General features: G+C 50.8%; 1 protein-coding gene across 1 annotated transcript in view; it reads right to left on the bottom strand.

Annotated features, from left to right (window-relative positions):
• Nucleotides 1–27,918, bottom strand: part of DPYSL2 (dihydropyrimidinase like 2) — a 61,782-nt gene that overhangs the window by 9,016 nt on the left and 24,848 nt on the right. The window contains exons 4-8 of the mRNA XM_045535803.1: nucleotides 14,389–14,553; nucleotides 12,115–12,176; nucleotides 11,487–11,567; nucleotides 10,860–10,928; nucleotides 7,522–7,642 (exon numbers count right to left, since the gene is read on the bottom strand). Of these exons, the coding sequence (XP_045391759.1) occupies nucleotides 7,522–7,642; nucleotides 10,860–10,928; nucleotides 11,487–11,567; nucleotides 12,115–12,176; nucleotides 14,389–14,553 (498 nt within the window). The remainder of the gene's footprint in view (nucleotides 1–7,521; nucleotides 7,643–10,859; nucleotides 10,929–11,486; nucleotides 11,568–12,114; nucleotides 12,177–14,388; nucleotides 14,554–27,918) is intronic.

Below are 27,918 nucleotides of genomic sequence, written 5' to 3'. Positions count from 1 at the left end.
GAGATGGCAGCATTTTCGGAAGCCCAGCCTAACTTAATTAATACAGTGTCCAAGAAAGAATGCCAGCTCCCTGACGCCCAAATCGTGCCCTCTTCCCTGCCCGCTCGGGGGCAAGCCATGAAGTTGGGAATCACTGATATCCACCGAAGGCCGGTGCTTTAGTGACTTAAACACCAGCCTTCCTTAGACCAGGCCCTGTCATTTCTCCCTGGCTCACGCCAACTGCGCCTGCCAGTTAGACTTTAGAATCAGGTTTTCCCAAACCCCTTCCCCACCTCCATTCATTCCCCACGACACTTCCAGAGTGGTCTTCCTAAAACACCATCTTTCCATGACGTTCTCTTGCACAAAATCCTCCACAGGAGCCCTTCTGCCTTTGGGGATTAAAAAAAAAAACCTTCCTCACTGAAGCATCTGATGCCCTGGCTTATCCAGCTAATCTCCTCTTTAACCTCGTCTTAAACTCAACTCGGTGTCAAGCCACCCATCTGAGAATCGCATCTTCCACTCCCCTGATTGCCAAAAAAATGACATTTTTTGACTCTGCACTTGATGGAGACACACTGGAGATCACTTCTCTGTCTGCACATAGTAGGCCCTCCGTGAATGTGTGTTCACTTGATTAAATGGTCTAATATTTTATTAGTTAAAGCCATCTCTGGCTGGAATGTGATCCCAGGTCAGCGAAGTCACCTCCCGTCACCTCCTTCCCACAATGCTCCGAGCTTCCCTCTTCTCCAAACACAGGGCCCTCAAGGCCAAACACCCCGCAGTCAGCAGTGTGTTTCCCTTCCCCTCACGGCCTCCCCCAGGCCTTATCGCTAGATAATACGCCAGGCACCCTCTCTGCAGGCTGCTGGGGGAGCTGGCTCCACACGGCTGCCCCCTCCTGCCTCAGGAATTTCACAAAGGACTCGCTGTTCAGCCAGGGAGTGCTGGAGGCCACTGCAGGCCGATCACCCGGGCAATCGGTGACAACACCCCTAACAACGCCCGACCAACACCCCTGACAACGCCCCCCACCCCAGCAGGAGGACGGGCTCCAGACCCAGGGGAAGCCTCGCCCAGAAGGAAGCCCCCAGGAAGAAAGGGGCCGGTGCCCCGAAGGCCTGCAAGTGTCCCCTGGGCTCCTGACCCACTCAGAGCCCCCGAGGCAGAAGCTGGTGCACCGAGCCAGCCGGGTGGCTGCACAAACCGCTCCAGCAAAAGCGTCGCCAAGTGGAAAAACACGGCCTAATGAGCAGGCCCTGATGTGCCAAGGACCTTTATGAATGCAAACGGCCGGGCAGGACCCGAGACAGCCCACAGTTCTCAAAAGATCTCGGCTCCAACTCCCAGCTTTTGGTTCGAGCTTCAAACAGCTCTGACGAACCCTAACTCTCCTGACCCCGCCCGGCCCGCAGATCCTGCTGGCCACTGTCCGTCTGACCACAAAGGTGAGGTCTGTACATGTCACAGGAAAACAAAGGATCCGCAACCCTAAAGGTTTCCTGGTTTTGTCCACATGAAAAAGTTCGTGAGTGCAGAGGTGCCTGGAGAAACAGAATGGCTGGACGCCCTCTGGAACACCTTGGACAAACATAAAAACATTTTCCTGGGTTTCCTGTAACTTGCTGTCACTTGTCCTCTGCCTGACTCTGCCCCCCCCCGCCCCCATCCCACCTCTGAAACGGGTGCCACCAGGAGGGGCTTGTTCATAAAAAGTGGCCCAAAAACCGTGAGCGTGAATGCTGCAGACTGTGGGCTCGGCTCTCCCTGCAGAGCACGACTCAGGCTGGGCTGGCGGAGCGGCTCTGCGAGGGGCTGGATGGAGCCCCCCTTCCTCCATGCACGGGAACACGCGGCTCTCCACAAGACAATGAACTTGGCCTTCAGCCTCTGGAAAACCCCAGAACAGGGTAGGAGCGTCTAAGACCACAGATGACCAGAACCTGCCTCTTAGACCAAGGCCGAGTAAGGACTGCTGGGCCGGGGCCGGGGCCAGGCTAACGCAAGGACACGCAGGGACAGGAGAGGTGGGCGTCGGAAGGAGGGAGGCATCTGGCAGCTCATTTCTGCTCCGCTCTGTTGAAATTCCCTGAGGGATTCAGAGGTCCTTGCTGTCTTTCGGTTTCATTTCTTTCTTTAGCCCCAAAAGGCAAGGCGGGAGATAAACCATCACATACAAGGCCTCCGCCCCCAAGGGAGCTCGGAACCACACACGGGGGCTCTGCCTCCCACCACAGTGGCCGGGAGCCCCCACCCCGGGCCCCGTCCCCACTCCATAAACACTGCGCATGAGGGAGCCGTGGAGGAGCTTCCGGAGCTCAGTCGGGCCACAGACACCAATGTAGTACGTGCCAGAAATAATTACCACTAATAATAATAAACCACGGAACGCGCTTAACTGGCCTTGCTGCACTCCTCTAAAAACACCGCTGACGCTTTCTTGGTGGTCGGTAGACCTTCGCGATTTCCTTCCCCAGGGAAAGTCGGCCCTGAGGGATGTGACCCCAAGCCAGCCTGTAGCAGCCTCTCTAGAAAAGCCAGGAACTGCAGGGGACCCGGGGGTGTTGTTTATGCACAACCCGCCCGGGGCCTAGGTGCGTTCATGAGGAATAAACGGGAGGCTGGGGTTTAGAGACATGTGACAGCTCCCAGCTCCGACAGTCTTTTCCCATGAACGAGATGCAGGAGGACAAATCCAGAGGAGGAATAGTGGGAAACCATGTCTATGCAGCTCAATATGTAGCCACAAAAGCAGAGTGAGAAACCCACTAGGATGGACAGAGACACAGGCTCACACACGCTCACCTGTCTCCCCCTCCTCGCAGAGAACCCGTGCCAGACCCTAACAGCCTGGGGCCTGGGCTGTCAGGTGTTCATACCAGGAGTGGTTCTCGAGGAACAAAATCTTAAGGTTTTTAGAATTGGTTCTGAGGTTTTTAGAACTGATTCTCGAATCTGATTGGATTTAAAGGCACTAATGATCCTAGTTCCAATAGGAAAGAGAGCACTGATCGTCCATGGCGCGATGCGGTAATAGAGGTGCACAAAACGTCACCACTGGGTAAGAGGCAAGGGTCTGCATGACTGTGTATTTGATACCTTAGAACACGTCTGTCAAATTAGCAAGTATAATGAGATCGCTCAGTTGCTCCTAATTGTGCCAAACAAAGTGGGGAAAGGAAAGATTGAGTTCAGGATTCAAATTCCCAGCTCAAGCAGCACATAAACGACCCCAGTTTCCACGTCTGCCTTGAAAGAGACCCTTTCGTCTTGCAGATGCAGAGCTGAGATGGCTGGAAACCAAACCCAGGATCTCATTCCGCGAACAGCTGAATCACAATGCAAACTGAATTCCCAACCTCACGAGGTGTCTGCCGAGAAAGCGAAGCACTGATTGGACAGGAGTCTGTCTCCGGACGGCCTTGGGCCTTGAGTGGCAACATCAACTCTCCCGAGCCTCCAGTCTGCTGGCCCCACCTGCAGATTTCAGACTCGCCAACCCCATCATCACGTGAGCCAATTCCTTCAAATAAACCTCTGTCTGCCTGTCTCTCTCTCTCTCTCTCTCTCTCTCTCTCTCTCTCTCTCTATATATATATATATATATACATATATATATATATATATTCCATTGTTTCTATTTATTTAGATAACCCTAACATGGATTTTGGAGGGATTTTATGATATTCATGACTCAACACACCTGCCACTCTCAATCTCAATTCTAGGTTCAAGAATGGTACATGGTGCCTTAGCTCGACACTAAGGATTCATTCCCACATTGAGGGGGTCCTCACGGGCCCCATGGCACCACAGGACCACATGCTCCTCATGATGCTGGGGTCACTCCTGTTGACCCACAGGGCTTAAGATGCCTCCTCGTGAATTTCGGTTCCCAGAGTGTAATGTCCCTTAGCAGCCACAACTGTTCTGAGCTTTCCTGCATCTGGATTACAGGGGAGGAGCGAGGAGGAGGAGGAGGATGGGAAAACCTGCCCACCAGCTAAGGCCATCAGGCACTGCCCACGCTGCCACTCACACACGGAAGGCATCAGCAGCCACGCAGACCCCACACATGGGCAAAACGCAGTCCCAGGGAGCCCAGCCAGAGGAGAATCCCCGCACTGGGCCCTCGGAGGAGAGCGAGCTGGCCAGGAGGCCGGAATCTCGGTTTCTATTCCCCGCAGGCTGGATGGTTCTCTTTGAGCGTAAAAGCTTGCCCCTGGTCTTCTGTTTCCTGGCTGTTTCCATTCCCTTTTCTGCCACATGGGGTTGACGGGATGCTGACTTGCTGAGCGGCAGACAGTGGGGCAGCACGTCTCTCGGGGAAGACGGGATGCGGTCAGGCTGGGTCAGTGGCCACGTGAACACAGTTCCCACTCACGTCTCATCTCACATCCTCACTTCCCTAAGCTTCTCCTGGCTTAGCGTTTGGACCAGCAGGTCTCGGCGGGCAGGGGAGGGGGGCAGGCACATGGGAGGCATTAAGAGAAGATGCGACTGCTCCTCCCACTAGGAGGATCATGATTTTTCAGCAGCTCACAGTTGTAGAAAAGTTTCCAGTCCCCTTACCCAGCCTGACCCCTCTGAGGCTCCCTTCTGCGCTCTAACCTTACTGGCTTGTTCCTCTTGCCCTAACCCCTGCCCACTGTGACTCTGTCCCTCCCCTGCGAGCAGAGGAGACGACTGAGGGCCAGGACCATTTCTCGTTCCTGGCGCACAGGCCTGAAGTATCACAAAGCAAAAGTTCACTGAATGAATGAAGGATCTCTCCATATCACAGAGGAGGAAACAGGGCAGCAGAATGTTGTCACTGCCTCACACTTGCCTCCAGGTACGAGAACCGCCCACCTGAAGCAGACAACAGTCCTGAGCAGAAAACCCTTGCCCTGGGTCAGGAGGTGTCTTTGCTTTGCTTTTTCAACAAGCTCCAGGTTCGACCAGCCCTTCGTTCTCTCACCGTGACAATAGTCGGTAACAGCTATAGTCTGTATCTTTGCCTGCATTCTCGCATCTGCACATCATCATCGTCCTGCGAAATGAGTCACTGTTACTACCCTCCCTCGCAGATGGAAAAAGGGGATGTGGAGATGACGAGGAAGCAGCCCGGCATCACGTGGCTGGTGCACAGAGGACCTGGGGTTTGATCCAGGACAGGACATTGATCCCAGAGAGCAAACACTTAATACCACCTTCTATCATTTTCCTTCTTGGTCATATGGGAATCCTTGCTGGCACGGCATCCGTGCCTCTGCTGGGTGTCAGGCTCCAGTTTCTACCAGGTTTGTTGAGAAACTAAGCCCCAGCAGATACAGTTCACGAGCATGACCACATTAAAATAATTTCAAAGCACAAGGTTAAGTCAGTCAAACAGGAATGCGGGTATTTGTGGCCTGAAGTCGCAATTCCACTATTCATTAGTTCTGAGCTTCAGTTTACTCAGCTGCAAAGTAAAACAAAATACAGAAATTCCTGCCTGGGCCGCCTCCCAAAGTTGTCATGAAGTTCCAGCAAGCTGGGAAAGAGCCTCGAGAGCCTACGAAGTTAGCTAGGGTTTCTCATTCTTGCACGTTAGCACCTGAATGCTCTGAAAATTCCTTTCCGGCAGCTCAGGTTTATCTACAGCTAAGGCTTTCAAGGACTAAAGGGTGACAGTTTGAATGCAAATCCCACCCTGGGAACCCCGGTGGGGGCACAGTTGGACTCATGCCCAGAAGGTTCTGGAAGGAAACAGACTGAAGTCCCCTCTTGGTGTTCACCCACCAAGACATACACAGGGTCAAAGTGATAAAGACAACAGAGTTGGGTTCGGGAGTGAACTGGATGCTGCTACCACACACGCAAGCCCCACGACTCCCAGGAAGAAAGCTGAGGTCAGGAGACGAGGATGGCGGTGGCAGGGCTGGTCCCTCAACGCCACCTGCCCTGACTGGGGACTAGGGGAGGCTGGACCCCTCCATCCTCTCATTTGCCCAGGTAAGTGTTTGCATATGGGGTAAACTTTGGTCAACCAGGCCTCGATCCGAAATTATACTGAAATGTTAGCCTAACTCGTTTATCATCCTTGTCTGGTAAAATGCATAAAATAAGCTGCCTCCTTCTTTCCATTTTCAGACACAGCCCCAAGAATCCCCCCCGCTACGTGGAAGCAGCAGTGCTGTGACTGGCCTTCCGTGCTGAGGCCGATTCCCACGTATGTGTCCCTGCGTGACACAGGGCCACCGACTCAGTGGTCCATCCACAGTGTCTTCTAGAAAAACAACTCAAGGCTGATTCTGAGTGGGTGACATTGTTAAAGGTAAAAGCTTTCTTATTTCAAAAAGGCAATTCCTTCAAGATGCCAGGAGAGGGCAGGTTTCCAAGAAAGCTGTAAGGCAGCAACCACTGGATGCAAACCCAGAGGACAGAGGCCCCAGGAGAGCTCCAGAGAGCGGGGCCAGGCACAGCTTGGTCCGTCTGGAAGCCATCACCTCTTGGGACAAACTGACTCAATGGTCATTGAGCAATTTGCTCCTGGGCTTGCAGCGAGACACCCACCAGGGAAAAAAAATCCCATGGCCCTTCTCGATCCCTGTGGATCACTCCCCAGGAAGCAGCAGAAACTGAGCTGCTCCCTTCTTGGTGGGGAAGACAGGACAGAAGGACAAGGGAGGGAGAGGAAAAGAGACAGAGGCAAAAGAAAATGAGAGAGAAACCAGGAGAGAAGAGAGGAGGAGACAGGAGGATGGAGAGAGGCCAAAGCGGGGGGAGAGGTAAGGGGAAGAAGGGAGGAAAGGAAGGAGGGGAGAGGCCTTCATGGCATTCACTTCCCATCAGGCTAAGATCCGCCACCAGAGTCAACCGCGTGCTCCCAGGCTTTCTGTGCCAGGAGATCACTCCCAGCATCAAACGTGCTGTGACTGTCCAAGTTCACAGTCAGCAGCAGGTGACAACTGCGTTTACAAGGCAGAAGGCCCCGAGTCCTCCCGAGGAAGCTGCATTTAGTGAATTAGTTTCCAAGAACCTTCTCAACGGACCCCGAGTAATACCAGACAACCAACCTCGGCCCAGAACACACCGATGGAGTTTACTGAGCACCAGAAAGACTGGACGTGACAGTGTCTGGGGCGAAATGCACCCCTGCACCCCACGAGGCTGTCTTACTCACCCCAGCCGAAATCACTACCAGCCTCGCCGGGGGGGGGGGGGGGGGGGGGGGGGGGGGGGGGGACGCATGAGGCAACATGACGCTCCCCAGAAGGACTCTGTGGCAGATGGAAACTGACGTCATCTGTGTATGTGCCTGGTTTATTCAGACTGCATCAAATTAAACCCAACTTTTCTACGGGGCGTGGGGGTGGAGGGCGCGGCTGCCCACCCCGTCCTTGCTGTGTGCGGCTCTGAACAGCCAGTGGAACAAAGGGAGGAAACCGGAGCTCCCTGCCGCGTTCGGCTGTAATTAGGTTAATGCCGGAACGTGGTGCGAGTGGCCCACTTGGCATGAGGGGCTGGAAAAGGTGCCCCCCGCCCCCCAAACCCGGCCGCAGCGCTCACCCTTCTTCCTGGCCTGGGCGATGACCTCGGCCGAGCTCTTGCTCATCACCTTGGTGACGTACAGGGGGCAGTTGGTCTGGTTGGCGATGGTGATGGAACGGTTCACGGCCTCCGCCTCGACCTGCAGAAGAGTGGCCGAGCGTGAGAAGCCCGCTCAGCCCCCCGTGTGAGCCCCGTCTTTACCCCCTACCCCCCAAGAGAGGCTAAGACGCATGAGGGGCTGCTGGGTCCCCAAGGTTCCACCCCGAGGGGCAGTGCAGGGGGACGTGACTGTCCCAGCGTCACTCGATATTGGTGTGGTTGAAAAGATGGGGTGATTCCTTCCTGAGCCTTCTCCAGGTGTGGGCGGCAAGCCTGTCGCATAAGCACGGGCCCGGAGCTGTCAGACATGCAGATTCTCAGGCCCTGCCCCCGACCCACAGGCTAGGAGCCCTGGGCGCGGGACCCAGCAAGGGGACTCTGAACCCACGGTCTGTGATCTCCATGCTTGCTAAGGTTCGAGAACCGCCACTCCCAGACACTGATCGCTCTCAGTTCAGTGTATTTATTCCACTCCCATGGACTTGAGTCAAGACATTCGGTGATGTGGTTTTGGTGTTCGATGCTCAGGGACAAAGCCAGCATCACCCACGAGACAATGCGGCCTCACAGGGCTCTGGGAATGGGGCGGGCAGCATCTGTCCACACCAACGGCCCCCCGCGTGTGAAGCATGAACGTGGCCAGCCAGCCACAGCCTGGCACGACCTCTGGCACAAGACGGGCAGACTGTTCTCACAAATAAGCTCTTTAAAGCCGAGCTGTCAGTGAATGATGTTTTAAGGACCCCGAAGGATGATGCTAAATACCAGATCAGGATCAAGTTCTATCTGAGGAGGAACCAGCCATGGTGTTTACGCCGGGCCAGCAAGGGAACAGGTGAAATGACGGAACAACGGAGCTCACACGTCACTGGCTCCCTCCCCGAATCCTGGCAAAAGGCTGTGGCTTGAACTCGTGGAGGGAGGGGCTGGGCCTACTCTTTGTTTTCTATCCTCCATGCCCCTCCCCAGTAGTTCCCAGTGTCGTGCCTGGTACCCAGCAGGTGCTCAAAACTGTTTGCTGAACAAATAAATGACTTCATTTCATACTCATGGTCCGTCCCAGAAAGAGCTGTTACTTATCATAAGACGGAACTGAGCTCCCGGCTGAATTAACTCAGCTACCTTGTCTCTACCAGAGCTCGGCCAAGAGATTAGGCTCAGTAATTGCATTAGCTGGTAATCTAATTTAGTGACGCTGAGACCACTTCATTCACGGTTGGCCTTCAGGTGCCAACTATGTGAAGTGAGATGTCCAGAAACCCACAGGCAAAGCAGAGGGCTCTTGAAAGAGCTCTTGAAAGACGCCCAAATGTCTCTCATTCCTGGGACAGCTGAAGGACAGGCCCCCCCTCTCCTCGGCCCCAGCAACAACAGCAGTGCCCCTGGCCCGGGCGGGCACCGGGCGGGGATGTCCCCCATCTCTGCAGCCACCTCAGAGGTGTGACGTGTGAGGACTCCACTTGGATCCTCAGCACTTCCCAGAGACGCAGGTGATGGCCTGATTTACTGTCCCAGCATGGACACTTCTGGAAGTGCAAGAGGCACTCTTGATAATTCTGTAACAGAGTTATGGAATTCGCAGGCCAGACTGTCCTGGGCAGACTGGAACGTGCAACTGTACTGATGGGGGTGACACGAGCACAGTGCCAGCCCCACGGGGGCTCTACCCTCACCTGCCCTCACCCTCGGGCGGCACCAGCCCACCCTTTCAGCTCCCGGCAGGCACAGGGAGGCCGGGTGGGTAGAAGCAGCCCCGAGTGCCTGGCCTAGAGCAGGGCTGCACAGTTCTGAAAATGTCAGGGCTTCTGTCCTGTCACCTTGGGAGAAGGAAACACTCTCAGGGACTGAGATGGAGATGAAGGTGTCCTAGGGCATCTGCGTGTGTGTGTGTGTCTCTGTGTACCTGTGTTAGTGTGTCTACACGTCTCTGTGTGTCTCTGTGTGTCAGTGTGTGTGTGCATCTACATGTCTGTGTGTCTGTATCTCTCTGCGTATGCCCGTGTCTGTCTGTACGTGTGTCTCTGCGTGTGTAAGCGTGCATGCAGTAAGAACAAAGTGTAAACCCTCAACGTGTGCAGAACATTCCAGAATGGCGTCGTCTCCTTTTCCGGGCCTGTCTCACCTGCTTCTCCTCTTCCGGCCTGTCCCGTCCCCTACAGCCTGAAGGAGGAGGTCCCGGACGCCCAGTCCCCGCCCCAGCCCGGGTAAGGCGCCGTGGGTTTCCAGCCCTCTTGAATCCACCTTCTTATGAGGGAGCAACTGCCCTTCCATCCCAGTGCCAACACGGACACATGGACACAGAGCGAACGTCCTAGTGCTAAAACCCTGTGACTGGGTGGCCTGGTCCCCTCAGAATGTGCTCGTCAAGTGCTTCTCTCCCCCGGTTTCTGGAAGGAGACCCTCACTGTGGGCCCCCACCGGGTCTTGAGCTCATCCCTTCTCTGTGCCTGCCCCTTTCTGCCACTTCCTCCCACAAAGGAGAAAGTCTGGTTGTGTCCACGAGACTCCGTCACCATCCTCCTCGCTCAGCGCTGCAGATACAACTCAGCCGGGCTGCAGGCCCGACCGCGAGCCTTTCACTCGGAGCCTGATTCTGAACCGCAGCCACAGCCAGAGTCTAACTCAGATGAGCAGATTCTCCACCACGTGAGACGTGAGCTGCCTTCTAACTCACACTCACCAAGACGGGGATGCTCGACCTGCCAGCACGGACCCCCGCTCTGAATCCCCTCACAGTTTTAAAGATTCTGTCTACCAAACTCTGCCAATTATGTGAAACCCTGTGCAGGCTTATCAAGGAAAAACTTACAATTCCCTTTACGCTCTCTAGATATTTAGAAGAGCTTTTAGACCCCCTTGCTATGTTTTGGTGACTGGCAAGATTTTGGAGACCACATATAAACCCCCAAAACCTTGACTACAGGATGCTAATAAAGAACTGTGTGTGTCCACCCAAGAAAGGGCTCGGAGAATCAGAGACAGAAAGGGGAGTCTGCAGGCTACACAATCCACACTGCCTTACCCTCAGGTGCAGTCTGACATGTCACCTTCCTGTGCAGATACCACACACACACACACACACACACACACACACACACACATATGCACACGTGACCCACAGCTGCCCAGAGAGACCGCAGTCGATGCAACCACAGAGAAGCCACATTCTCAACAGGACAGTAGGAAGTGGGTTCCCTGTGGCTCTGCACAGTGCCCAAGGGACACCGATTCACACATTCAGGTCCTCGGATGTTCACCTCCTCGGGTCGACTCAGCACGTGTCCCTCGGGGCCCGTGATGCCCAGATCCAGGATCCTCTGCTGTTCCTGGAATGTTCAAAGAAAGCCAGGCTGTCAGGGAGAGCTGGACTTCACCCAGCTGTGGTGGGGACAGAGCTGGGCACACGGATCGGGCAAGATGGAAAAATGTCACTGCTGACCACCCACCCTCATCCCAAGACCCCACTGCCCTGTTCCCGCTCCTGCTGGAGCAGGATGGACCGATGACAGCCCCCAGCACTGCTCAGCTGTCCCCCGGGATGCTGAAGGCCGACGCATTCCTGCCTGTGACCACAGTGCACAATGCCTGTGGGTGGCGATGGCACCCCCTTACCCCACCCACGGCAGCTGTGTTACAGTGCTGAGAGAAACAGCCTCTGCGTGGAATGGGAACCAGCTCTATGTCCTGCCAGACACACTGAGAAGCAGTGTGTCACTGGCATTCATGCCACCAGGGAGACCACGAACAGAGCTCCAACAAGGGAACACCAGCAACCCCCCCCCCCAGGTTTCTACCTTCGAGTTAAGCTACAGAAGACATCTCACTCTCCTGAGCCTTCCTCTTGCCCTCCAGGTGATGAAGAAATGATGAAGAAAGCTCCCTACCTCTGCAATGATGTCGCCGTTTTCTGCGTGGACTTGGGCTATGGCACCAATATCCCGGATCACGCTCAATACTTCATATATCTGAGAGAGAGGAGGGTGGGATCAGAGACCAGGACTTCCAGCTTCCTGACCACAGGGACAACCATCTCCCCGCCAGCGACATGCCTGGGATGAGACATGGTACCCTCCCCTCGGCTGCTTCTACGGAGCCAGACATGACTGAGGGTAATGTCTCTGGCCATGTGTGGTGGAAGAAGACCCCTCAGTAATGACCAGGGCAGCGCAACTCAGCAGGACACGGATAAGGAGTGAGCAGCTCCAGACACCACCCCAGCTCCACACCGGGTTTGCGGAGGAAGCTCCACGTGCAGCTTTGGACCATGCCATGACGTGGTAGGCAGCTCCGAGGCTCACATCCAGAGCCTGGTGGAGCTCCCGTCCCCTGGGCCAGGGCACTGGGTTCACGCTCTCGTTCAAGGCTAAATTTTCCATCAGTCACCTAATCCACCAGCCATTTCTCATGAAGCTAAGAGAGGTACCTACACTGAAGACTTCTTTCCCAGACCACAGCCACAGCCCGAATGTACCAAGTGTCAGTGAGACTGTTCAGAACAGCTGACCTTCTTACCTGTGAATCTGTTAGCTGGAAGCGATCTTTGAAAGCCATGTACACGAGGAAGGAATTCACCCCTAGTGGACAGACAAAATAGAGAGGTGGAGGCAGGACTTTTAACAAATAAACCAAAACCAAATAATCTGGAAGGGAGTAAGAAAGTGATAGTGCTATATGTATGTGTGCGTGCAGAGGAAGAGAGGATGATGAAGCAAGCGGGGTATAACCAACTAGTGAATATGGGATTGGGGTGCACATGAATCCTTTTTAGTATTCTTATAATTTCTCTGTAATTTTAAAACTACATCAAAATGAGGAGTTGCCACTATTTATGCACCCGTGTTCATAGCAGCGTTATTCACACAGCCAGAAGGTGGAAGCAACTCAGGTGTCCATCAATAGGTGAATAGATAAAATGTGGTCTATTCATAAAATGGGATAGTATTTGGCCTTAAAAAAGGAAAGACATTCTGACACATGGATGAACCTTGAGGACATTATACTAAGTGAAATAAGCCAGTCACAAAAGTATGATTCCACTTGAAAGAGGCACCTAGGAATCAAATTCATAGACAGAAAGTAGGATGGGGGCTGCCAGGGGCTGGGGGCAGGGGGCATAGGGAGTTAGTGTTTAATGGGGAGAGAGTTTTGGTTTTGCAAGGTGAAAAGAGCCACATGGATGGATGGTGGTGATGGCTGCACCAAAATGTGAATGTATTAATACTTAATGCCACTGAATTGTCCACTTAAAAATGGTTAAGACAGTAAAATTTTATGTTATATTTATTTTACCACAGTTAAATTTTTTTAAAAGCTACCCCCAAAACCGAGTCTGTTGTGACTTTAATAAGAAAATGAATTAGAAGTTTCTGTCTTTGAAAAATGTGCAATAAATGTCTTTTCTTTGGCAAACAGACTGCCTTCCATGCTGATACTTATGAAACGATTTTTTAAATAAGAAAAGGTTCGTTAGTTCAACAAGCAAATGTCGCAATTCTCATCCTGGCGTCTCGGAGTGCTTGCCTCCCGAGGCACCAGACCAAACATCCCTGCCCAATATCCATCACAATTTTAAACAATCGTCCTGACAACCTCATAGCCTTGGAGCTTAATTCAAGCCACCTGGGGGGTGCTGGAAGCTGCCAGAGTTAAATGTCTCCGGACATCCTGGCCCTTCTCTCGTTGCCAGGCAACAGTTACTATGGTAACCCTCCTGCCAGATTTGGAGTAGATTCATCCTAAGCATCGAAAGTCAAATCCATTAGAGTCTCGGTATCGTCAAAAGTGAGAAAGGTCAAAGGTTACCTATTTTTCTTTTATGTGGAAGCTTCATGCTGGAAAGAATCTTAGAAGACATCTAGTCCAACACCCTCATACGAGAGATTTTTTTTTAAAAATTGAATAAAATTTAAGTGATTTATTCAAGGTCACACAGCTTATCTCCGGAAGAGCAGAGAATTAAACCTGAGACTCTAGCTTTTCCTTCTGGGTTTTTTCTATCATATCCATGCCTAGAAATTTCCTTCCTACCATTTTACTCATAGCATGTGGTGTTTCTGGGCCTGGAAGTCCCACAACCCTAAAGCAGGTATTTCCCTGAAGGTTAAGATCCAGTGTGGTCAACAAGAGACCCCAGGAATCTAGTCTCCAGCCCAGAGAGACCCGGGCAGATGATGTCATCTGGCTCTTCCACCCTAAACCCCCGAGGTCCCTGTTGACAGAAGAGCCGCAGAGGCACCAGGAGGTGGGAAAAATTCCCACCCCCTCAGCCTCCCTGTGACTCTTTCCAAACCCTGGGATCTTGCTCCCCAAAATAATTCTATGAAACAAAAAAGACCCCTCAGGCTGTCTCATTACCCTCAGGTCTACCTTGGATTCTTCCAGGTTTGTAGGAAGAGGCTGCCCAGAACCCTCACTGGGATATGCACCTGTTACCTTTAAGGGTGAATCACTCTCAAGGCAGCCTCAGCTCCCCGACCAGGCTACAGAACACAGATCTCTCAAACCAATAAGCTGCGAGCAGCTGTTTTATAAGAACAGGTCCCGGCAGCAAGGCTTGTATTCTCTTATCAATGCAGGCTTATGTTACCGCACGGGGCAGGGCCACCTCCAATTAGCACAAGCTGCAGCCCAAAGCCCTCTCCCCTTGCTAGGGGCAGGCACAGGCGTGAGAGGCAAATGGGATCCAGAAGCATTATTTGCAGAGCCATTTCTTCCTAGAACTGTGCCCGTTCGTGCATTGAAATGGAAACGTCTGCAGAGGGGACTGAGTAAGTCTGTGCAACCTACCGTGGTCCTTCACCAAGGCTTCCATCTCTTCCTGGATGCCCTTATGCCACTCGGTGATGTCCACGTGCAGAGAGTAGTCACAGCAGGACTTGCTGTCGGCCCATTCCCTCCACTGGTCAAACGCGGCCAGCAGGCTGGTCCCAGGCTCAGGAACAACATGGTCAACTGGAAAGAAGCAGACATTTGCCGTCACCACCAAGAGCCTGGAGGGCCGTGGGCCAGCAGGTGTTTACCCATTTGAACCCTGAATAAGGCTTCTTGGGTTCAAAATCGAGACAGTGATCTCTACAGTGAGCTTCTAAGGAGCCACTTAAGGTAGCTGACTACCCGAGAGAGAAAGCAGAAAGCAGAAACTTGGCATTGGACGATGGCTCCAGTGAAACCACGCATGAACTGCCGGATCTGATTTCCCAACGCCAAGGGCCTGAAAGCACAAGCCTTGGGCATATTTCACCGACAATGAGTCCTTACGGACAATGGCAGTGTCAAATGGTCCAGTGTGGAGCCGCCAAACCCTTCTTTGTGTCGATGCAGCTTGTGAGACGCCCCCATCAGACGGCAAGAACTCGAAGGTGCTGGACCACAGCCACGCAGACCCGGCCTTTCAAAAGTTCCCGGGCATACCCGCTCTCACATTACCACTCGTATTTCTGCAGCATAACACCACTTTGTAATTTAAGGGATATCTTTCATCTTAAGAGTTCAAAGCATTTTCAAACTGCAGTTGTTGTGATATTACTGAGGTAGGCTGATACGGAGGACAGAGGATTCTGGACTCAGGCCGACCTGAGTTAGTTTCCTGGCTTCATTGCAAGGTACCCTTGGGTAAACTACTTAATCTCCACCGCCCTAGATTTCTGTGCTGGTTAAAAAATGGGTATAATATTACCTAGCACATACATTTGTTAGATATCTATCAACCTTACAGCACTCCTCCATTTAAATCATCCAATAGGTTCCCCTTGCTCTTCAGATAAAGATTAAAGTCCCCCAAAAAGGTCTGCAAGATCCTGCCCAGTGTGGCCCTAGCTTACCTCTACAACGTGACCCTGGACCATCTCTCCCTTGCACTCTGCTCTCCAACTACGCAGGCCATCTCTCAGTTCCCACAATATCAGCCTGCTCCCTGCCACCACAGGGCCTTTGCACCTGCTGTTATCTCTCCTAGATCTTGGAGAGCTCTCACCTAGTTAGCATGACGACAGGACAATTACTAGAACTATTTATTATTACCCATCTTCTGCATAGAAGCACTAAAATACAAACTGATTTGTCCAAGGTTAACTCAAAGGTGTGTAACAATAAAGATAAAACCCAGGACTCTTGACACCTAAAGCAATGAATCATTCTTCCTAAATAAAATATTACATTTTCTGCACACAGGTAAGCAGTTCTGAGCTAAAAAAAATGCCAGCCCAGGCAATGCTAGTGGGCTCAGATTTCTGAAATGGATCAAATCTTGCAGATGCTGCTAAATTGTGATCAACTGAGCTTGGCTTTGTATATGTCAGAAATCTGGCCATCTATGCTGAATTCTCTTTTGACAAAACTTATTTTTTTATAAGCCAGGTGTGGTGGTACATGCCTGTAGTCCTAGCTACTCAGGAAGCTGAGACAGGAGGATCGCTTGAGCCCAGGAGTTCAAATCTAGGTTGGGCAACATAGCGAGACTTCGTCTCTATAAAAAAAATTAAAAATTTACTTTTCATAAGTATTATTACATATAATTACATGGGCACACACATACCTGGTATCTATAATATAGATAATGTGGTCTAAAGCAAAGATGATGTACACTTTCAATGCAAGTCCGTTCCATTGGTAAAATGCTAACACAGAAATCTTGACAAAACAATTCCAGTTTTTCTTCTTAAATTGTGTGTCCCCCCCACCACCAAAAGAAACCCACAAAAACATCACTTTATAGCAATAAAGTTGGACACAATCTTCCTAGACATTCCCCCGGCTTTCATCTCGTCCCCTTCCAAACCAGCCTTCCTAACAGCTAGAAGGATCTTCTTAAACCTTTCATCGGATGAATCAGATGCTGCTGTCCCCTGATTAAATCCTTCAGTGCTGTGCGCTGTCTTTAGAGCAAAACTGAAACTCCTTCCCATGGTCTAGCCAGATCTAGTCCTGCCTGGTCTCTCCACCAAACTCTCTCACCACCAGCTGCCACCCCGGCCGGTGTTCACTTTGAGCTGCCCAACTCCTGGGCACCTGCGGCCTTTTGCACAAGCAGCTCCCCCGCTCTGGAAATCCACTCCCCTTGCTCTTGCCCCGGGCATGGCCATCTCCTCCTCATCCTTCTCGTCCAGCCAACATGTCACCATCCCAGGGTTGCATCACTGTTTGCAATAGTTTCTGTATGAGTTTCACCGATGTAAACTTCCCCAGAGCAGGGACTGAATGGCTAGATCCAGGGAGAGCTCAGGAGATGCTGTAAACAGTGAAGGAATGCCCCCTGCCAGCTCTCACATCCCCTGCGCAAGACCCGGCAAAGCAGGCAAGGAGATGCTCTCCCGGAACCGACCCACAATTCCTGCTGCAGAGCCTGGAGGCCCCTCTGCCTGACACTGCCCTGCCAGACCCTCACTCTGGTCCATCTGCCAGGAGGAAATGCATTCCTCTTACGGGCCAGCACGGGCTCTGAAGGAACATACGGATTTTTCTGATGATATAGTTTTGTTTTCAGTGGAAAATTTTAAAAATGTAGAAAATTTTAGGGAAAATTAATAATCCAACTACCACCATGCCCCTTCCAATCAACCTACTCAAATTTGGGTGTATTTTCTCTAAGTCTTTTTTTCTATATATTTTATTCTATTTCTTTACTTACAGTCCATGTTCTTTCCCCCAGTGTTTTAAGGTGGTATATAAAGATACATAAAATACAAGAAGATTTGATAAACCAGAAATAGGAATAAAAGATGAAGTAGAAGAAACATAAAATGAAACCAGGAACGAGGCATGTATGTTACGTGTGCATGTATATACGTGTGTGTGTATAGATAAATAACATTTAGTCTTATACACTGGCTAAATTTAGAGTTAAACTCTCCAGCCAACGTAAACAAGGAAGCCTATGTTCAACATATGTTTCCTCTGGGATTAACAAAACAAATCCCTTCTCAGAAGAACAAGCACTACTGATATAAGACCCACATGCTCATAGTTATTAAACGATCCTTTCCCCCTTTTGATTTATGGTGACTTTAAAAAAATAATAATATTATTATTAGATAAAATACCTAATAATATTTTAAATTCGTGCACATCTTACAGAGAGGCAACACCAGGTTTTGTTCTGGTTATTCTGCTCCATTTATCTCTGTCTGTACTAAATATAGCAGCTTTTGGATACATGGTAATATCTGGCAGTAAAAGTTCTCTTTTTTTCCCAATTTTTATACGAAAAAATTTATCTTGCAAAAGCTCATTTCCTCCATAAGATTTCCTTCCCTCCTCCGTAGCCTGTGAAATCTGAGAGTAAGACATGCAGGACGCCCATTCCTATTCCGAGGGGCTTACACAAGCCACCCAATGTTGCACTGCCTGCACTGGACTTTGGACAAGGCAAGGAGGGTCACGAACAAGGGACAAAGACCACCTTAGACTGGCAGCAGGACCCATGACCCTAAATCCCGAGGGTACGTCAGATCATCTGGTGCTGCACTTCTCAGACGTCAGGGTGCACAAGAATGATCTCGAGTGCTCATCAAAGCGCAGGTTCCTGGACCTCATGTCAGAGGTTCTGATCTGATAACTCTGTACTTCTAATAAGCAACCCAGGAGCTGCCTGAGTCTGCCTTGGACCAGTTTGAGCATCACTAAGGGAGTGCAAATCTTTTCCCACTGACTTTCCCTCCGCCTCCATTCACTCCCACCCATTTTACCAGGAGGGGGCTGTTTTCTACACAACAGCATCGTCACATACCAAAACTATCAGGTTCCCTGGCTGCACGACTGTGGCTTCCCTCCACATCCAAAACCAGTTCCTAGAGTTATGAACCCTCGAAAACTCAGGACCCAGACACAGCTGGGCACGTCAGAGAAATAAACATGTTTCCTCCGAGAGCTGATGACACTCAGAAACGTGTCCATGAAAAGCCTCCACATGTTTTCCCACAGTTCTCTTTCCACCGAAGCTCTCCTGGGAAGAGCTGCTCCAAGGAACAGGGCAGAATGTCACAGTCACTTCCGGAGGGAGTACAGAGTCCCCACTGAGGACACAAGCCTGAAAACATCATGCACAGAACGCAAGGGCCTTTTCTCTGGTGACCTTCCTAAGCTATCTGTCCCTGCAGAGTGACAGCTCAGCAACCCAGCTATGCACCGGCAACGAAAAGAGGCTGGGTTTGGGGTTCGAATCGCTCAGCGTGTCCCACATTCTGCAGTATTCCCTTGCTGGGGGGAGGGGGTTATTCTCTGGGGCCTCCATTTCCTCATCTGCAAAACATAGGCAGGAAACTGCCCACCATGCAGGGCTGCAAAGAGTTAACATAAGAAAGTGCAGGTAGAAGCACCTGGCACCCCCTGGGCTTTCTTCCCCTCGGGATGAGCCACTGGAAATACCATGTGTTCAGGGGGCAGGCCTGTGATCCTCGTTGGTTGATGAGGGAGCCAAGAACATGCCCCAAGACAGTGGCCCGAATTTGCAAGTTATTATACAATTCGTCTCTGAAAGTGCTTTAATCTAGACAACACCAGCTATGTCCAAACGACAATTATCAACCTCTATTAAAACGATCAAAGGACTCTACCTTTTAAAACAGTTTTATTGAGATACTATTCACATACTACGCAATTCAACTATTCAGGGGGATACTGCAATGGTTTTTAGTATAGCCACTCCACTGTACAACCATCACCACAATCTAATTTTAGAACATAACCCAAAAAAGAAACCCGGTACCCACTAGCAGTCACTCCCCATTCCCTCCAACCCGTTACTCCCAGCCCCTGGCGACCACTAATCTCCTTTCTGTCTCTATAGATTTGCTTATTCTGGACATTTCACATCAATGGAATCTATGTGGTCTTCTGTGTCTGACTGTTTTCACTTAGCGTAATGCTTTCAAGGCTCATCCATGTTGCAGCATGAATCAGGGCTTCATTCCTCTTTCTTGCCTCCAGTGGTTTTGGTGTCCTATTTTTATGCTTATTGGACCTTGGCAAAGTGTTAGACACAAAGTAAACAAGCTGTTCCTTGAAAATTCAAATATATTATAAGACCCCTTTGGCATTTATAGTATTCAAAAGACCCTAAATATTTTTTTAACTTTTTTTTAAAGGTGACTGTAGACTCACACGCAGTTGTAAGATCCTGTGCCCGGGTTCCCCCAAAGGAAGCATCTTGCACAACGCTATAACCAGGGAGAGACACTGATATAATAATCCAAGACCCCCAAGTTTTTGAAAGGCCAGACATCAATGTGTCTGATGAGTTCAAGGGGCCCTTCCTATTTAGGATGCTGGGAAGCCATCACTGCAGTCCCTGTTCCGGAATTGCTGCAGCTGAGCAGGAACGGCATTCTCTGAGTCTGCTGGGGGTTGTGCAAGTGGAGCAGGAGGGACAAGGGAGGGCGGGGAGCTCCCCACCAGCCCCGCCAGCCCCTCCAAACCCTCAGACACCATGGCACATAGGGGCAGATAGGGGCAGATCTTAAAACTCCTGCTGTGAGCGCACACACCTTCCCACCCCCACTCCCCGGGATGTTTATGCTTTCAGAACCGCCCATCTCCGGGATCTTATGCCAAACAGGCACGACCTCATTCTCCGGCTTCAGTGCCCGCTTTTAACTGTGTGTGCATCAGCTTCTCCCTTCTTCATCTCGGATACAGGGATCGACTCGAATGGAAAGCAAACCACCAGGGAGACGACGACACAAAGCACTCCTGGCTTATCGACGCGGCTTTCCCGAGTTGGCACGTACTCTGCAAAATGCTGGGTGACCTCATCAGCCAGGCAGGGAATGGCTTTTGTTGGTGGACAGATAAGAGCCTCTGTGAGCTGGGCCTTCCAGTTAGGATAACACAACATTGTTCCGGAAAAAAGGCATAAAGGAAAGACAGAGCACCTGCCCCTGAGAATTTAAGGGGCACCTGCAGGAGAGGCAGCAGTGGAAAGACCAGAGCCGGATGCCCGGGTTCCAGGACAGTTCTGCCACTTACTCACCGTGTGACTTTGGGCAAGAAATTCAGACGCTCTTGAGTTTCAGATTCCCCATCTGTGAAATGGGACTAATACTTCACTCACAGGGTTCTAGCGAGGTGTAAATGAGTGAATATGAGAAACACTTGAAGAACGCTTGCTATGGAGATGTGCTCAATAAACACCAGCAGGAAAGCAAAGCTGTGCTGCTTTGTAAGAAAAACTCCCCCGCGTAAACCCCTGTGTAGCATCTAGGTGCCCCTAAAGCACGTGCCGACTTACAGGGTGAACTACTTGCCTTGTGCAAATATACTATTTCTCCCGCAATGCTAAAGAAGCATTTTCCTGGGATCTGGAACCATCCAGAATGTCTGTGCCTGTTTTCTCATCTATAAAATGGCAACAATAGCATACCTCACAGCATTTCTCGTGAATGTTCAATAAGATGGTGTTTGTAGACTATCAGAGGCATAGCTCAAATATAACCAGTTAGCATCCACATTCTCTTCTCTGTCTCCCGCAAAGCACCAAGCCGGGAGACTGGCATACAGCAGGTCTCCAATAAGCACAGGAGAGACCAAACATCACGAGGCCTTGGCCAGCTCTAGCACTGGGGTGCTAGAGAACCTCTTCCTCCGGGGAGCCCGGCCACAGGCTCCAGGACTGAACACGCCCCGGTGTTCCACCCAAGTCCTGGGGGCACCCGCTCTCCCACCATCTGCCACACAGACTCATCGTGGCTGGTTTTTAAACCCCAGCTGTCCCGAGTGGTGGTGAGGGGCCACCCCGGTTAGCACGGGCCCACAAAACAGTCACTAACTTTAACGTAAGTGTAAGTCACATGAATCGGACGATGGGCGTAACCGTGAAAGCAATTCAAATTTACTCAGCCCTTCTTATGCCTCTGGTACTACTCTATGCACCTTCCACGATTATCTCATTTAATCCTCAAGACAGCCCCCTGAGGTTGGGGCTGGTGTTGGTTCCACTTTTCAGCTGAAGAAGCTGAGAGACGGTGAGATCAAATAACTTGCTCACGTTACTTAAAATGTCCCGCACAGAGGGCCGGCTGGCCGGGCCTTTGGAAGCAACACCCACACCTCCTGCGCCTCCACGGAGAAGGGCCCCTGGGAGAGCCCTGCAAGGTGGGGGGTAACGTGGCCTTGGCCAGCGCAGCCATGGACAGGCGGAGGAGGAATCTGACCCTGGGACGTGAGGTCCAGACCACCTGCTCTCAGCCATCCCTGCCCAAAACAGCACAGGACAGTGGTTAACTGAGAAGTGAACTGCAGCCTCGTCCCCTCATATATTATAACTAAAGCAAGCGACCCAATGCCATGAACAGATAGGAGGGCTGTGTCCTTAGCCTAAGGGGTGCAGAAATCTGAAAACACGCTCACAACTGCTTTAACTGCGAGGGAGTTCTCCCAGGTCGTCCTCTTCCTTCTCTTTCCTGAACTTTCTTGACTGCAATTCTGCTTCAAAAATGAACCAAGTGTATTCATACGACCAGGCTGAGCCGTCAGTGATCGTTTCGCACCCAGCAAGCCCACTAGAAGTATTTAAGCCAGAATCTGGCGGGATAAGGGTGGAGGCTAGATCCAGGGCGCCGTGTTCATAAAACAAAGCACCTCCGTAAGCGATCTGCCAGCTTCGAAGGAAACGGAGAGGCAGGAGATATAAACCGCGCCCTTAAAATGTTGACAGTCCAGGTGGGGGACGCAAAGTCACGTTAAAAGGCACACACATGAAATGCTGCTGCTTCATCCCCCCGTTCCCCTCGGCAGACTGCACGCTGGCCCCACCCTGCCGGGGCCCAGGAACCTGCCCCTGCTGCATCCCAGCCCTGTCCCCTCCCTGTCCACCTGCCTTCCGGACAGCACTCTTGTGAGTTTGCCTCCCATGTCTCGGAAGAATATTTCCCCAGCTCCTCTTCTCCAGTGACGTTGTTAATGCTGGTGTCCCTGGGAGCTCTGTCCCACCTCCTTAGACTCCATGCACACCTCCGACGTTGACTCAGAAGGTCCAGAGCTGGGGTTCTGACCAGCAGGTCCTTCCCTGGCTGATCTGCAAGGGGCTCCTTATCTCTTGCTCTTGTCTGTCTTTTCCTCTCTCCTTCCTCCCACCGCCCCTCCTTCCTCTCTCCTGATCCCCTTCCTCCCTAGCCCCCAGGCTTCAGTCCTCCTCATCAGCAGTCCCGGCCTCAGCTCTCCCCGGTGGGTCTGAGGCAGAAGGCCTCTTCTGTGTCTCCAGCAAAGCCCGCGATGAGCAGCTGAAGCAGGTGGGCCTCACACAGCACCTGTTGGGGTGGGCACCTGCTGCATGAAGGGAGCTGCACTTCCTGAAACACAGTGGGCACCTGGAGCCGACCACACCTGCAGCCCATGCCGCTGTCCAGACCCAGACTTCCTTCCCCGCACCGCGGCCCACTGGAATGAGAATGCACCTTCCTTCCAGGCTGCTGGACCATGACTCTGGGAGACCGGGAGTTGGGGCTGGAAACTGAGGGTGGGAAGCAGGGCAGAGAGAAGGCCTAGATTCCAAACCCACTGGGATTTCGGATTCTAAAGACGATCTTGGAAAGTCACCTTTGGCCTTTCACCCCATTTTCATGGATGAACACCGGCACCACCACAGCTCCCCACTTAGAGAAACGTATCCACCTCTCCTCTTCGGAAGGTTTCAAAAATGAAGACGGGACATTGGAACCATTTTATAATTTCATACCACCACTGTCTGCATTGATCTGATTGCAATAATATCAACTTCACATGGGTGTAGCTGTTTAGCAGTTCACAAAGTGCTACCACAATCCTTCCTGACCTCGTCTGATGCTCACACCAGGCGGGCGGGACAGGCTTATGGCCATCGCCATCACAGATGTGGAGGGTGGAAGCCACAGGACTTGCCAGCTGTTATGCAGACAGTAACTCAGGGGATCAAACCCCAAAGGGGAGGCGCTCGGCAGCCCACCTTGTTCCCCGGTCTTTACTAACAACCACCTTCTTAGCATTTCTATGAACAGAAGCCACCTCACCTGTCCATTCCTAAAGCTTTTTCTGTCATTGAAAACATGCAGGCTCCCTTGAGTGGGCAGCGAATGAACTTAACCCAGTGGGCAGAGGGGGAGTGTCCACTGTGCATTAGCAAAAGCCAATTTAGGGCATCAGGTGGAGAGGCTGTCAACATTTCGGCACCTCATAAAGCCCTTTGCTTTGAGGCTTGGTGTAGCTTGCACATGGGCTCCTTGTGTCCCAGATCAAAGGCCAGCCTAATGAAATCTGCATGTGGTGCTGAAGGGTCATTTATAATGCATGAATCCTTTAAGAGTCACACACTAAAGGATGAGAGGAAATTCCCTCCTTAACTCATTGGAAGCAGACGTGGACAGGGTGGGAGCCCGGGAGCCCGCGTGGAGGTAGCACGGGGCCAACGTCCTAAGAACGGGCCCACCAGAGTGGCATGGGGACCCACTTCACCAAGATGGCTTTGCCTGAAAGCCAGAACGTGGCAGCTTGGTCCCCACTCACACAGAATGGTTGGGCGAGGTCTGAGTACTGTCTGCAAGGAAGGTTTTATCTAACTATGTATGGGTCATGGGGATGAATCTGTAGGAGCAATGTTTAACCAACAGAAGGGTTTCAAGGACTCTGTTTGTGCACCACGATGCTACTAACTGCCCATGAATCTAACATTGATACATGCAGGTCTGGCAGATTCTACTTGAAGACACTATTTGTGGCTGGTGTCAGGTTCATTCAGGGACCCTTAGAAATTATTCTATCATTTCACTGATGAAGTCTCTAAGTCTCAGGCAAGTTTCAAGAGTTGCTAACAGATACATAATCAGATGTAGCAATACCAGCATGAAATCCATGTCTGAATCCCAAATCTGTATTGTTTCCTTTACTTTGTTTTATAATAGGAAAAAATATTACTTATAATCCTACCTCCCAACTAATAGCTACTAATCTTTTTCTGTATTATCTTCTAGACCTGTCATGTGCTATATATTTTATATGAGTATAATCACATGCATGCTCACTTTTAATCATGGGTTTTTTTTTCTTAATACTATGTTATCTTAGAGTCTTCATAATTCAGTTTTTAATGAGAGATATTTTGGGGGGCATCTATCATTTTCTTAACCATTTCCCTACAGAACAACCTGTAGATTTCTTCCAATTTTCCTCTATCATATATAACGTTCTTAAGAACATATTAATGCAAATAACTTCCCCCGTATTTTAAATAGTTTTCTCTGGAGACAGCCCTGGAGCTGGGATTACCTGGATGGACTATGGTTCCTAAAACGATGACCACACCGTGTAGGAAAACCATCACCACTGTACTCTGCCACCAGCAATCCACCAGGCTGTCACCCCAGACAGCCCTGGTATTTCCATTTTCTTTGCTTACAATGTAAGGGAGTAAAACACAAAGTTCTTTTTCACTATACCAAGCTGTCTCTGTTTCAGATAAATGGCCACCTTTCAAGACCCAACTAGGGGACTGAGTTACACAAGAGATCAGATCAACCGCAAAGAAGTAGCTGACAGGAACATGAACTAAATGGCTACATCCACCATCTCAGGTCTCGTGCCCTCTCAACCCTTCTCCCCGCTTTTCAACCTGAACCCTAAGACGATTCCCAGCCAAGACCATCTTGTTAGGCATCCACGGACCAGGCGAGGCAGCAGCAGATCGGGAGTGGGCCAGGCCTGCAGCCCCCAGGTGCCTGAGTCCTCGTTCCGTGTACAGGGAGAAGCTGTGCTTTATTTCAGCTCCATGTTTATGTTCATAGACAAGCACTTAATCGGAAATGCCACCCCAAGGCGGGATGATGAAATTATGGCCCGGGGAGAAGGCAAGGAGAGTCAAAGGTGACAATCCCAGCCAAACTCGTGACAACACAAAGCTTCAAACTTCAGGTCCATGTAGGATTTCTCCGAGAGATGTTGAAATCGTTGGCTCAGTGTGGGGCATTTCTGTTTCCTATAATTAAACAGGCATTCCAAATCAGAGTCTGAGAAAAAGCCACGTTTACAGCGTCTCATATCCATTCACCGGTGGGAGAGACACGAACTTGTTTTCCAGTCAGTGTGTCGATCCTGGAATTCCTCTAAGCATTCCAAAGTCCTGAGAAGCGACTTCTCCAGGCCCCACCACCAACCCGCTCTCGGGAGACCTCGCAGGCCCGCAAGCCTGCTGCTCCCAGATGCCCACCTCAGACGACGGGGCCTCAGCTGCACCATCTGAGAAGCTGGGCTGAAACATTCCCTCGTTCGTGAAAGAAATGCTGGAGAAGCAGTGACAGGGCGTGTACGAACAGCGCCCAATGCCATGACCATCCACATGGAACTCGCTGGGAACAGGAACATGACAAAAAGACATACGGAATCTACCACAGAGGCTCAGGGCTTTGGTTCCAGTGGCTCTGCCACTGACTAGTGCTAGGACCCTGGCAAAATTACTTAACTCCTCGGTGCCTCAGTTTCCCCATCTGCAAAACAGAAATAGCCACAGTGCCTACTCTATAGGACAGGGGTTAAAAGCATGAACTCTGAAGTCAAACAGCCTGAGTTTGCACCCCAGCTCTGCCACCCACTAGTTCTGTAACCATAGGATCTTGTACCCTCTCTAGGCCTTGGTTTTCTTATCTGTGAAATGGACATAATAGTAGTACCTACTCACAAGGTTGCTCTGAAAGAGTATTTATAAAGGGCTCACAACAATTAAGTCCTATGTAAGCAAGTGTTAAATAAAAAGTAATTTAGGAGTGCCTTGAGGATATAAAACTTCTTGACACAATTCCTAGAGCAGAGTTTAGTATTCTGCAAACGTTCCAGCACATTCCAGGGCTTGCAGGGAGATGAGCAGCACCCCTCAGTGGCGCATGGGGGAGGGCTGGGGAGGTGGGAGAGGCTCCGGCAGAGGACCCCAATGGGGAATAATGGGGTGTAGGAAGGGATCAGATAAAGATGTTATGGAGAGAAGGAGGGCGGAAGCCTCCGGGGCCCCAAGAAAGGCAAGGAACTTTGAGTCACCCATCTAGCAGAACAGTTTTCTGCATAAAACTGAACACAACCCAAACGGACAAAACAAATCTGTCCTGTTCACAAAGCAAGTAGGCATTAATCATAAAGTAAGACTAAATGCTGGCGCAGGAAGAGCCATGGAGACCCTCTGTCAACAGACATAAACACAGACTGTTCACCGCCCAGGGCACCCCCCAAGCCCAGGACACCGTAATGTAAACGATTTCCTATCAAATGGAATGCATTAGGAACAATAAATTCATTTCCCATTTTATTAGGAATCAAATGCAAGTAAAACTGCCAATCAGAGCACACGACACAAACTATTCCTCATTAATAGAGTTCACATCCTTCCCATCAAAAGCAAAGAAACCTGATCCTACAGGTTCCTACAGACCCCATGAAGCATCACTTCGGTTAAATCTTCATCATGCTTTGAAAGACTAAAACTATTTATAGTTTCAAAATCCCGTAGGGACACAGGGAGCCCAGGCTGCAGTGGACGCCTTGGTTCTCCCTGCATCCTTCCCACGTGTGTGGGCATGTGTGCACACATGAGTGTGCATGTGTGTGCGTGTATGCCTGTGTGCGTGTGATAGGGGGAGGCCAATTTCCCTACTCGACTTCCTGGGGCCTTCAGGCTGCTTTAAGGAAACAGAGACTTCCCAGTTTTCACCACAGAGTCTGCCAGAAATAAATTCCAGACTATGAACATGTTACAAGAAGAGTGCAGAGAAGTAATGATTGACAGGGACCCTGGGGGGCGGGGGACAACCTAAAGGTGCTTCATATGGGGGCCAGGTCAACCCTGCCCAGCCAGACTGAGCTCTGAGGAGCCCCGCCTCGTCCAGGGCCAGCAGCTGACTGTGTCCGGCCAGATGAGGTGGCCGGAGAAACATGTGAGTAATGACACTTCCTCTGTTTGTCTCAGCTTTTGGTTGCTCGGGGCTACCAGACCACAGATTCGGAGCTGGCTTGCCAAAAATAAGAGATTACAGGGCTGTGCCGAACATCATAAAAAAATAAAAGTCACACCACAAGCTTCCACGTGCAAAGACTGGGTTTGACTCCATTCTCCTTCCTGTAGGTTCCTTATTGGGAAGGGAATCCGACTGTAAACTTGAGGACTCGCGGCTTCCCACAGAAGTACACGCACTTACGTATATAATGTGCAGAACTACATTAAAATGTTCCAAAAGCCCAAAGGCCATTGTCAATACCAAGAAAGAACAATGAGCAAATTAATGAAAAGGGTCATGTTTAGATTCTAATTGAAGGCTACACACAAACAAACCCTATGATCTGATCGCAATAATCCCGGGAAAATATGGATTGAAA

This window comes from Lemur catta, chromosome 22 (genome assembly GCF_020740605.2).
Source record: "Lemur catta isolate mLemCat1 chromosome 22, mLemCat1.pri, whole genome shotgun sequence".
Classification (NCBI taxonomy): Eukaryota; Metazoa; Chordata; class Mammalia; order Primates; family Lemuridae; genus Lemur; species Lemur catta.
Note: the sequence above shows the minus strand (reverse complement) of the source record. Positions and strands in the feature narration are given on the sequence as shown.